The 12,328-nt window shown below is 59.4% G+C and overlaps 1 protein-coding gene across 1 annotated transcript; it reads left to right on the top strand.

Annotated features, from left to right (window-relative positions):
* Positions 1-635: 635 nt before the first annotated feature.
* On the top strand, positions 636-11,253 carry GDPD2 (glycerophosphodiester phosphodiesterase domain containing 2). The gene is made up of 16 exons (XM_041396614.1): positions 636-889; positions 3,416-3,564; positions 4,624-4,727; positions 4,800-4,893; positions 5,115-5,174; positions 5,511-5,609; positions 5,988-6,081; positions 6,497-6,642; positions 7,109-7,191; positions 7,697-7,847; positions 8,380-8,595; positions 9,495-9,646; positions 9,987-10,134; positions 10,352-10,434; positions 10,868-10,896; positions 11,201-11,253. The coding sequence occupies exons 2-16, from the start codon at positions 3,451-3,453 to the stop codon at positions 11,251-11,253; spliced, it is 1,626 nt and encodes a 541-aa protein (XP_041252548.1). The 5' UTR covers positions 636-889; positions 3,416-3,450.
* The last annotated feature ends 1,075 nt before the right edge of the window (positions 11,254-12,328 follow it).

Raw genomic sequence — 12,328 nt, 5'->3', positions numbered from 1 at the left:
ATTGGCAGTTGCTATGTCACTGCAGAATGCCATCACCTCCCTGTAAATCAGCTTTCTCTGGTCCTTTGTAAGTGGCAGAAGATCAGAGGGGTCCGCTGAGATCGCAGGCAATGACAGATAAATTCAGTGACGCAGAAAAGCCTGAGTGCCCATCGTGCATCCTGGCTCACTAGGAGTAGAGACCTGGAGCAGAGGAGGATAGCTGTGCTGTGCCACAGGGAGGGAGGGGGAAATTAGAAGGCATCCCATCCATCTTCAGGTGGCATCAGGCCTGTCTGGAGCCTCCTTTCATCAGCTGCTTTAGCAAAGTTCAAATGCACTGGTTCGGAAGGATTTCTCTTGGCTCAAGGCAAGAAAAGCACTTTTAGTTCTGTGTTTCTGCCTTCAAAGCATGCCCCGGTGTGTCTGCCGGGCCAGCCGTGGTGACCTGGGCTCTGTCTGTTCGGGCTTCCTCTGCCGGGAAGAGAAAAGTCCCCTTTTGTCCGAGAGGCTCCCACAGCCCCTCTCTCAAAGGCGCGGCGATGCACGAAGCTCTGCCTCCATCTCCCGGGAGCTCTCCCTGGAGTCTCCGTCTGCCTGGACGTGGCCTGCCTGCAAACTCCTTTGCGCTGCGACGCGTGACGGCCCCGGGGCCCCTTCCCCCTCTCCCCGCCGCTGCCTCGGGGCCCGCCCTGACCCCGGCCCGGCCCCCCGCTCCGCTCGGCTCGGCTCGCAGTGTGCCCGCCTCTGCCGGCCTGTGCGGACCTGCCGGGCCGCCCCGCCGGGCCGGGGCACACCCAGGAGGGTGTGAGCGCAGCGGGAGCCGAGTGCTGGCACGCATGGGCCCGGGAGAGCCCAGCCCCGCGCTCACCTGGCCCAGCTGCGGGAGCCCGACAGCCGCGGGGAGCAGGTACTGGGTCCCGGACGGCTGCCCCGGCCCTGGGGATGCTGTCCTGCCCCGGCAGGGCGGCACGGGGAGGGGGTGATCGTCCCGGCTCTGCGGGAAGCTGAGGGGGGGAGGAAGGGGGTTGCCCGTGTTGTTCCCAGTCTCTGGAGAGCAGGAACGGGGAGCGCAGGACTGGCTGCCCGGGCATGAGACTGAGAGTGCGGGATCTGGGCCAGGCTGTGCTGCTCTTGCTGTTTTGGGGTCACCCTATGCCCCATGCTGAGCCCGTGCTCTGTCCTCCGTCCTACGGGGAAAGGGAGCAGCGGGGTTAGGAACCAGCTCCTGCGGACCTGTCCGGTGGCACACAGCCTGGGATGGCCCAGCTCGGCTCCTCCAGGACAAGGGGATCTCGATCTGCATATGGCCCCCAGGCTGTCCTGTGCGAGCTCAGAGGTCCTTGTGAGGCTACCAGCACACGCTGCTGTGTCAGTGGCTGTGGCAATGGGTTTGTCAGCCCTTCAGATTCGCTGTGCCTCGCACACTAGGGCTGCGTGTGCAGTGGGGATTGTTTGGTGGGGTCCTTCCAGCCATGATGGAGCCCCAGCTCTCACTCTGCTGCTCTCCCACTGGAGCTGGAGCACAAGCTGAGCAGGGTCTGGAGTGTGCCTATCCCTGCTCTGTCTGGGATGTGTGCCCTGCACAGGGATGTTGTGCCATAATCACTGATGCTACTGCTGCAGTCGTGCTCTGAGCTGGAGAACAGGGTGGCATTTTTCCTGCAAACCCTCCAGACAGCACCATTGGGGCAGATTTGTGACCAGTCCTGTGCCACTCTCTGCCAAGCTCCAGTCCTGGCAGCAAGTCCCTTGGAGCAGCTGAGTGCTGAGTTGCAGCTGGTGCCCGCAGCCACTCCTCCTGTACTGTGTACCCTGCGTGGGAGCCTGCCAGGAGCTGCTGACACCAGTGCTCTGCCCGTGTGAGCAGTGACAGGGGACAGGGTGGCTCCAAGTGAAGGCTGGCTGAACCCACTGGTCCCCGGTGGAAATGGTGACTCTGCTTCTGGTGACAGCAGGGGTATGAGCCTGCAGCCAGAGCCCCTGGGCATCAGGGAGGGGACCTTGTGTTAAGGCTGACTCTCTCAGTGCCATCACTGAGCAGGTCACAGCTGCTGGTCTGGTGCCTAGAAGGTGGAGGGGGCAGCATATGTGGGACTCTGTTTTGCTGCTCATCATTCTTTGTGCCTTGGCTGGCTGGACCTGCTGATGGCAGCCCCCAGACATCCCCCAGCCTGCAAAAGGTGCCTGGCCAGGGATGGTGTCCTGCTCTCAGGGTGCTGCCTGCCTGTGCATGACCCTGTGCTTTGTGTGAGTGCTGGGGCAGGCTCTGCACCCCGGCCCTGGAGCCCCCCACAGGGTGGTATTTAGGAGCAAGGTGACAGGCTGGAGTGCTGCCCTGTTCCAGGGGCAGACCAGACTGACCTGGGCCACATCTAGGGCATGGCAGAGCTGCTCTGGTCTGGCTGGCTGAGCCACGGAGGAGCTGGGCTAGCTTTGCTCCCTCTCTCCACAGCCCAGACTGGAATGGGACACAGCTCTGTGAGGCACTCCAGCATTGGAGGGGATGTGGCTGGGAGGATGTGGTCAGCTGGCTCCCATGCCTGGCTCAGTGGTCACAGTGAAATGAGAGCCAGGCTTAATCTGCACGGTGATTGTGTTGCATGGTGTGCCTGGCCTGTTGGGGAGGTTGGGGTGAGGAGGAGCAGCTCCACAACAGCACAAGCAATAGTAAAGATGGGATTTCTCCAGATGGATTGAGGAAGATCTTGTTTTGGGGTCCCTGCTTCTTCCAGCCAAGCACCAGGAATCTGGGGATCACAGCAAAGCATCCTGCCTCTGTCCCCTTGCCAGCTTGGGGAACTCAGTGGTGGCCCTGCCCTCAGCCTGGATCTCTGTGACTGTAGAAATGGGTTCCCCTCAAGCACTTGGACCAAAGCCATCCAGTGCCTGCTCAGCTGCAGCTCCTCCAGCCACACTGGGGATTCCTTGGTGTGCAGGTTGAGCTCAGGAGCTGCCAGGATGGTCCTGCAGCAGCAAGGACCTGGACTTAGGGATCAGAACAGGACTTCCCAGGCCATGGCATGGCCCTGGACAGTCCTTGCAGGTGAGGAAGCCTGGGTGCAGTGGTGCTGTCAAGCTGGCTGGGCTGGGCTGCTTGTCCCTGGAGCCTGCACAGTGGTCCTGGCTCCCAGGCAGAGTGCTGAACCCTGGGCTGGGGAGCAGGCCCTGCTCCCTGCCAGCTCCAGGCTTGTTCCAGCTTGTTGGGTGAAGGGTCCCAGCACAGCCTGCTGAACAGGTTGGGCTGCACCCTGTGCTGCTTCTTCCCCTGGCACCATGCCTTGCCTGGGGACGCAACCAGCAGCCCCACTATGCCCCAGCACTCTGGGCCACCTGCCAGGGTACCTGGACACAAAATGCTTCAGTGCTCCATCCCCACGGGGTGGGGGCAGTGTGTTGGGAGGCCTGTGCCAACACGCTGTGTGTATCCCCACAGGACACCTGACCTTGGCTCTGGGACAGTCTGCTGCTATGGCAGACCCCCCTGGTTGCTGCTCTACCTGTGCCACCTGCCTGCTCTGCCCCTACAGCTGCCAGTGGATCACTGCCAAGAAGGAGAAGAGGAAGGGCCTGAGAACCACCAAGGTGATACCAGAGTGATGCTGAGCTGGGGCTTGCCAGCCCCTTTTTGGGAGTCTCAGAGTGCTGGCTGGGGTGGGGAAGGGCTGTGGCTGGGATGCTCAGCCCAGACACTGAGCTGCTGACCTCTTGCTGCTGCTCCTGCTTCCCACGGCCGAGCCCCAGGAAAGCTGGGTACTACCTGGCACCCTCACTGTCCAGGAACTGCCCTGGCCTGGAGCAGTGGGGGGGTGAGCTATGTTCCTGCTGGGTGGCAAGAAGGGTAGAGCAGCATTAGTGTGCATCTGCAGTGGGGCTTGCACGTGCCTGGGGCAGAGCAGAGCCCTAGGGCTGAGCTGGCAAGCAGGTCCCGGGGCACCTGGCCAGGCACGTGGGAGACACAGTTCCTGGGCTGGGTGTGGCCCCACCAGGAGGGTGTCCCCAGCAATTTGTAACCTGGGAGTGGTGAGGCCCTGGGATTCTCTGAGGTCTCTGACTCCCATGGGTGTGGCTCTGCTGCGGCTTGTCCTGTCTTGCCTGGAATGTACAAATAAGTCTGGGTTGCTGGGTGTCCCTCTGGCACCTGTGGCACCCCTCACCTCCCCCACACGTGGGACTAGTGGCCGTGGACAATGTAGCTGGACCCAGCCTGCAGACTCACCACTACAAGGGCAGTTCTGAAGCTCTGCACTAGCCCATGGATCATGCAGCTAGAAGGGAATGGGACCTGGCTCCTCACCCTTTCTTATGTCCAAAGTCCCAGTCTGTTCCCATGGAGTGCTGCATGGCAAAGGAGGCAGTCTTGCCACAGGGTCCATCCTCCCCAGCCTGGCAGAGGCAGAATTTTAGTTTGTTGTAGGACATGCTGATCCATCTTTCTGCAGCATGGGTCCAGCCAAAAGAGCCAGCCAGGGTGGCTCTGGTTCTTCTCCATGGGGCAGCTCAGTGCCTGGACCCCTGGCCATTGCCTGCTGTGACTCCCTGTGCTCCCCAGTGCTGGCTGGGTGATACCCAGGGGTCTCAGCAACCTGCCTGGGGGCTAAGTGCCCTGAGGGTATGTGTATAACTCTCTTCTCTGGCTTTCAGTATGATTGCAGCTGGTTCCTTTTCCTCTTCTTCGTCTTCCTCTTCACATTGGTGTGGCTCTACTTCGCTATCATCATCCTCAATGATTTCCACAACTTCAATGAGTGAGTAGGATCTACATCCAGCCTTGTTCCCCACGTCACCCCTGCCCCTCTGACCTTCCCCTTTGCTGGCAGATTCATCTTCAGGCAGAGGAAGCTGTGGCTGGACTGGTCCCTGGTCCTGCTCATAGCTACGGCTGTGCTGATCAGCTACTCGTCTGTGCTGCTGGTGAGCCCTCCTGATTCCGCTGGGCTGGGGGAATGGGGCTGTGCTGAGCACAGGCTGCCCTGGGCTGGGAGGAGCCTGCAGCGTCTGGAGCTGGGTCAGCCTGAGCACAGCCAGAGCCCCTGCCTGTGCCAGGGAGCCCAAGCTCTGTGGCTGAGTCCCGTGCCCTGTGAGGGGTGAGGTGTGGGGCACAGCCCAGCTCTGACAGCTCCTTGCCCTTGCAGGTCCTTGCTTTGTTCTTGCAGCTCTGCGGCCAGCCCTTGAAGCTACATTGGGTGCACAAGGTGAGAGACTGGAGGTGCAGGGAGATGGTGCCTGCCCTGCATGCCCTTGCACCTTCAGAAGCTGGGACCAGCCTGCTGGAGCTGTGTATGGCTGCTGTGACCCCACTGTGTGTCCCTGCTGACCGGGGCTGCAGCTGTCAGTTGCTCAGCCACATGTCTCTGGGATGGGAATATTCCCAGTGCTCAAAGCATGGAGCACAGAGCTCAACTGCAAACCCAGATGGGGAAAGTGGGGTATCAGGGCTTGCAGGGATTCATAAGGAAGGGATGAGGAGAACTCTGCCTGGCCTGCAAGATGCTGTGTGCTCCCCTAACTGCCCTGTGCATGCCCCACAGATCCTGCTGATCCTGACTGCCCTGGTGGTAGCTGCAGCCTTCACAGGGCTGGGAATAAAGTGGGCGGAGGAGTGGAAAAGTGCACATATCTCCCTGCAGGTGAGTCACCTCGATATCAGGGACTCCCCTGCTGTACCCAGAGCCTGACCTGCGGGCTTGAGCTGAAGGGTGCTGCCTGAAGCCCCCAGCACGGCTGCATGCACTGGGGGTGAATTCCCTGCCCTTGACTTCTGCTGCCTGGCCAGGCAAGGTGCTCCTTCTGCCCCTGCAATCCTGTCTGGAGCAACTGCCACCAGACTGATGAATGTGGCTGGACCAGAGCAGGGAGTCTGTTCTGTCCCCTAGGAGGCTGTCCCTCGTCCCGGCACTGTGGATCTTCCAGCACTGGCTGCGGGGCAGATCCCTGGCATTGAGGCTTGTGTATTTTGGGGACAGGCACCGGTGCTGGCTGACACCCTGTGGTTTTTGCCTCCCCAGGCAACAGGTCCCTTCCTGCACATTGGAGCTGTGGGGGGAATGACGCTCCTTGCCTGGCCCCTGGCCAGCTTCATCTACCGCACCCGCAGTACAGGTAATCCCCCTCCGAGCTCTCCACTTGTCACTTTGGCTGGTGCCCTGCCTCCTGCCACCCAGCTGAGCAGCACTGGTGGCAGAGTACTGCTCGAGGAGCATCAGTGCAGTAGTGGGAACGGGTCTGCAGTGTGGTGGTAATGCCTGCTCTTGGTGGTTTCTCATGACCAGCCCTTGTTGCAGCTTCAGCCCTCCCTGCTTTGCAGCTGAAGGAGGGCTACAGGTGGCAGAGTGCTGCAGAAGTGCTGAGTTGGCAAAGGCCAAGAATATATCCACAATGTTCCTGAGGCTGAGGGTGCAATGTTTGACCTAGGGCAACACAGGTTAATGCCAAGTGAAGTAGCCTTGGTGTATTCCTAGTGACCTGCAAAATACCTTTGTACCTCATCCCCTCTAACTTCTGTCTGTGCCTGCAGGTCTCAGGGTGTTTGTGCTGCTTGTGTACTGTGCAGCAATGATTGCACTATACCTGGCTCCCTTGGGAATCACCTCCCCTTGCATCATGGAGGAGAACCAGCTGCCCCCCAAGCCAGCCCTAGTTGGCCATCGAGGAGCACCCATGGTGAGTAACCAGCACCCTGGCAGTGGTCAGGGTGGATGGGGCAGGCTGCTCCACTAGGAAAAGCCAGGCTGTGCCTGGCTGTGGGGCACAGATCCTTGTGGCCACAGGCCTGGACAAACTCTGGCCAGAACAGTGGCATCCCCACAGCAGCCAGGGCAGCTCAGGCCTGGAGGTTGGGTGAGCGCAGGATGAGGAGGGGATGCAGCAGCTGCAGGACAGAGCTGCTTCCTGAGCACTGCTGGACCAGGAGCGTGCAACTCCCAGCAGAAAGCCTGGCTGTTTTGTGTGGGCTGGGGAACAGGGACAAGGCAGGCTTTGGCTGTCTACCCCCAGTCCTTTTCCACCCCCCACCAGGCCCAGGTCATCCCAGGCTCATTGTGGTTACCCTAGAGCTCAGCCAAGCTGCTGGGTGCATCCAGGCAGAATGAGTGCCTGCCCCATGCACTAACACCATCCCTTTTTCCAGCTGGCCCCCGAGAACACCCTCATGTCACTGCACAAGGCAGTGGACTGTGATGTGCAAGTCTTTGAGACAGACGTCATGGTGAGGTAAAGGGGTTCAGAGGGAGGAGGGGGCTGTGTATTCTGGGATGTCACCTCCCACAGGGGGCATTATGGAAGACACCTGGAGGACTGATAGAGCCTGCGTTTAGAGGCAGCCCTGTTCAAAGGGCTCTGCCACTCCTCCCAGTATGGGACAGGCTCCAGCTTGGTGTGCCAATGATCTGGGAGAGGTACTGGGTTTCTGTCCTCGCCATGCAGATTGCCTTCTGGGGAGGGAGGCTCCATCAGGGGAGGGGTACTGCTTGGAGAACAGACCCTGGCTCCAGTTCATCTCATGCAATCCTGTTATTGGGACAGCTGTTTCAGAGAGCAAGGAAATACTTGGTTGGTGGCTTGTTCTCTAGGTGCACATTTTTGTGTAAAGGGCCATGAGCAGAATAAGGATGAGGGTTACTCTGGGCAGGTGTCTGGGAGGGGGTAGAAATGCCAGGGCAGGGATAGGAGACAAACAACTTACAACACATGGCTTTCCTCTGTGCTCCTTTGCCAGTGCTGACGGGGTCCCATTCCTCATGCATGACGAGGAACTCACCAGGACCACCAACGTGCAGGCTGTGTTCCCTGAGAGGGCTGCCCTGAACAGCACTGCCTTCAACTGGACGGACCTCCAGCAGCTGGATGCTGGCAGCTGGTTTCTGGAGGTCAGGAATGTCCTTAGGGTGGCTGGTGAGGAATGGGTGCATTTTTGGGTGAAGCATTAGCCCTGCCCTGGGGCTCCAGAACCTTTCCTGGTCCTAGCAGACACCTGGACAGGGTGCAGAAGCCTGCACAAATCCCTTGGGTGCAGTTATGCCCCAAGCTGGGGTTTGTTCTGACTCCTCAGCTGAGTCATGAGGAGGCTGCTTTGAGAAGTGGTGTCTCATATTTGCTCTGAGCTGCACAGCCTGCCTGGGCTTGAAGGCAGCTGTGGCCAGGCTCTTCCCAAAAGGTGACTAACTATTGCTGAGCAGCTTTGAATGCCCACAGGCGTTGGGGCTGCTTGAACTCTGTTGTTAGTGGGGAGAAGGGTACAGGTGCCCATGGATGTGCTTAGGGAGGTTCCCTGTGCCTGTCTGCACTGGAGAGCACATGGAGAGGCCAGGGTAGGAAACTGAGAGAGACAGGAACCAGTTTGGGATGTGGAAGCTGACAGGTGGTCTGCCTGTGGTGACTGCCCCCCTCTCACCCTTGCAGCGGAGGCCATTTCCCACTGTGCAGGGTCTTTCTCCTGGTGATCGCCAGGAGGCAGCTGAACAGAGGATCCCGTCCCTGGAACAGGCTCTAGAGGCAGCCAAGCACAGCAACATCTCCATCATGTTTGACCTTCGGCCTGAGAACCACAGTGACTACCAGAACTTTGTCAATGTCACCCTGGGAGTGATTTTAGAGTCAGGCATCCCACTGCAGCAGGTGAGCTGGTCACCACCCCACCCCTGCCAGGCCCTGCTCTCACACCCCTGCCGTGGTGGGAGGTGCCCTGTCAGCCACACTGACCATCCCTGACACCCCATACACCCCGTCCCTATGTGTGATCCCTGCTGGGCAGCCCTGCCCACCTGTGGGGTTCTCTATCTGGGAAAAGTTACAAAAATTAGAGCTTAATGCCTACAGCTTCAGACCCCTCCAAATACTTCAGACCCCTCCAAATACTTCAGACCCCTCCAAATACTTTGGTTTCCCAGCACTGGCCACCCTGGTGTGTAAACAATGACTCAGGCTAGGGAGGAGAGCAGCCCTGCCAGCATGAGCAGGAGTACAATGCTGAGGCTTTCACCTCCCCACACTCCACCACACCTCTCCCTGCAGCTCTTGGACTCCTGCTGCACCCTCCTGTGCTCCTTTTATGCTTCATCCAACCCCTGCAGCACAGGATATGTGCTGCCCTCAGGGGACAAATCAGCACTCAAATCACGTTGCTTGGCCTTTTGGGAATGCAAAGCAGGAGGGGACATAGAAAAGACTGCTACTATAGTGGTGATCCAAGGTGCATTCTTGCTGCAGAGCTGGGGATAAATGGATTCACTTCTTGAGCCATTCAAAGACCCAGAAAGGACTTAACTGTTGCAGATTTTCCTAGGCTGGAACTGCTTTCTCCCTTCAGTGGGACCTGTGCTTATTTCTTGGCTGGGGCAAGCTCTTAGGAGACTGTCCTGGCTGAGATCCTCATGGAAGAGGTGAGTGTGAAGCCAGGGGACAGGAAGCAGCTGTCTAAGCAGGCCATGTGGGCCTGGACCTGTGAGGGAATATTGAAAGAGAGCAAATTCTCTGGAGCACCTCTCCTCTGCACGTGCTCTCTGGCTCTTGCCTAGGTCCTTTGGCTTCCAGATGGGTTCAGGGAAGATGTCAAACAGCAGGCCCCAGGTGTCCAGCATGTCTACGGCCGGAAGAGAGTCGAGAATGAGAAGGAGCCAGTACTGCACGTCAATCTGCCCTACCAGGACATGAGCTCTGAGGAGATCAGGTGAGAACGCTTTGTCCAAGTACCTGGGAGCTGTGTGGGTCTCAGGACTGTCCCAGGGGCCAGCAGAGGTGAGAGTGCTGAGTACAGGGGTGCTTCTGGGAAGAGCTGGGAGTGTGCCTTATGAACAAGTGTCCCTGTCAGGCAGGGCTGGTGCAGAGGATGGAGCTGGCTGCAGTCCTCTGCCTTGCCAGCAAATCTGTCCTCGGTCTGGACCTCCAGACCGTTGCTCCACGTGACTGCAAATGCTGGATCATATCCCAAATGTACAGCCCCCTCTGGCTGTGCAGAGTGTGGTGGCACCCTGCTGTCTGCTACTCTGACCATGGCTGTCCCCACACAGGCAATACCGCCAGGACAACATCTCTGTCAACTTGTACGTGGTGAACCAGCCCTGGCTCTTCTCCGTGCTGTGGTGTTCAGGGGTGAGCTCTGTCACCACCAACGCCTGCCAGGTGCTAAAGGAGATGAAACACCCCATCTGGCTGCTGGTAAGTGACTCCTCCATCCTTCACCCTGCCCCACAGCCCTGTGTCCCAGACACTTGTGGGTCCTGTGCAGCTGCTTGGAGGGTGACTTCTTGCTTACTGCTGTACTGGCATGGGAGCATGCGACCCTGTAGAAGGGACTGGTGGCACAGGAGGCAGGGCTGTGCCATGGCACACCACCCCTAGCTGGTGTTCAATGGCTTGTCTCCTTGCCTTGCAGCCCAGCAGCACATACTTCATGATCTGGATCGTTGTAGATTGCGTTTCCTTCCTTATCATCATCTGGGCCTTCGTCTTGATGAAGTAGGTTTGATCCCTTTCCCCAAGGCAGCTCTGTTGGGGGAGGTTATAGTGTGCCCTGGGTGGTTGATGCAGACCCAAACCTGCTGCCAGCCCTCTCTGGACTCAGATCCTGGGGGCGTGCTCTCCTGTCTGGCTAAATAAGACAGAAGTGTGTGGGAGCAACTTTTATCTCCAAGCTGCAGCTAAAAGTCTGCCCTGACCTTGCCTCAGGCTGCTGGATGCCTTAGTTCACACTTGTTAACCCACTCTGCACCCCGGGCTTGGTGGGCTGAGGCTGGGGAATCCTGGTCCTGCTGCTTTTTCCCAGTGCTGCAGGCTCTGAGAACAGTTCCCTCTGGGACTGTGGGGCCCCAGAGCCTCCAGCTGGCAGCTCAGGGGAGGGAACGGTGAGACTAGACTTGCATGCTAACATTGATCCTATTCCATCTCCTAGGAGATGTTCCCACAGGAGACGGCCAGCGGGTGAGTGCCCACGGAACGGGAGCTTCCCTCCCTTGGAGCCAGGCTCTGCCTCTGGGACTCTCCCTGACAGGCAGGCAGCTTTCTCCAGCCAAACGTGACAGGGTGGTTTGGGATGGCTGGGGGAGGGAAGGGAATCCCAGCCCAGGGAGTTCCTCCTGTCCTGCCCTTAACAAGCAGCCCTGTGGGACAGCACAGGGGAATCCCACATTTCCCGAATATCCTCAAACCTGCTTTTCAGGCTGCTCCGCCTGTCTCTGCGGGATGGTGGCTGCCCACAATGACTGCTTTTTCTCTGTCTTCTCAGAGTCTGAGACGGATGTGCTGCTCACAAAGATCAACAGCTTGATGCAAGAGTGACGCCTGTGTCAGCTGTAGGGAAGGGCAGCCAGAGCCCTGCACAGCTCAAGCACTCCTCAGGCCAGCTTCAGGGCTCCTTTCCTTCGAGCCTCCCTTCTGCCGTGGCCTTCCTGGCTCCTTTTATGGTGCACAGCTGCCCTCAGCTGAAAAGACTTGGAACTGAGTTCTCATTGCCCACTGGCAGCGAGGAACTAAAGCTTTGCAGTGGTGGCCTAGGGGCAGAATATTTATCCAGCAGTGCTGGAGCTGAGACCTCTCCCTTGGGGTTTGGACAGGAGCGGGGATTTGGGTCGCTGTTTGGTGCAGGGGAAGGGCTGTCTCTGCCTGTTGTCAGCAGCTCTGCAGCCAGGGATGGGACACCTGGTTTAAGGGCTGTTCCCCTGGGGGCTGCCCTGTCCCATGGCTTGAGGAATAGGAAGGGGGATGTGGAGTGGCTTTTCAAAAGGCAAAGGGAAAGCTGAGCTCTTCACCCTCCCATCCTGGACACAAATCCTGTCACTGCTGCTGCTGGCTTCATCTTCACGGGACAGGCTCCTGGCACTCCATGCAGCAGTTAATGCCTGTTGCTCGGGGAGGAGAAGGAGCAGGGCTGGGGGTGGTGGGTGTCCGGGGCTGGCAGGACCGCGCTCACGCTCCTGCTGCTGCTCCAGGGCAGCAGAGGGAGCGGTGGGACTCGGCATCGGTCACGTTGCAGCGGGGCCTTGAACAGGGAGAGGGGTACCGTGTCAGTTTGACTTGTTGCTGTCTATTTATGTCAATAAAGCAGAGGAGCGGCAGACAGAGCCCGAAGGGGTGCGGCGGGCACGCCTGCGTCCTCCCTTCCGCACCTTTCCCTGCCGGCGGCGCTGCCGGCCCGGAGAAGGAGCCGGCGCAGCCCGGACGGTACCGGCCCGGGGCGGGCTCGCTGCGCGGCGCCTCCGTGCCACCTACTGCCGGCGCGGGGAAGCGGCCGGGCCCGCTGCAGCCGGCAGCGAGGGGACGCCGAGCCGGGCGCGGCTCCCGGGGCGCAGGCCGAGCCTGGCCGCAGCCCGGCGGGCTCCGAGCGGCGGTGGCGGGGCGCTCCCGGAGGCGGTGC

This window comes from Onychostruthus taczanowskii, unplaced genomic scaffold, assembly GCF_017590055.1.
Source record: "Onychostruthus taczanowskii isolate IOZ18803 unplaced genomic scaffold, ASM1759005v1 scaffold13, whole genome shotgun sequence".
Classification (NCBI taxonomy): domain Eukaryota; kingdom Metazoa; phylum Chordata; class Aves; order Passeriformes; family Passeridae; genus Onychostruthus; species Onychostruthus taczanowskii.
This window is presented reverse-complemented; position numbering and strand designations above follow the sequence as displayed.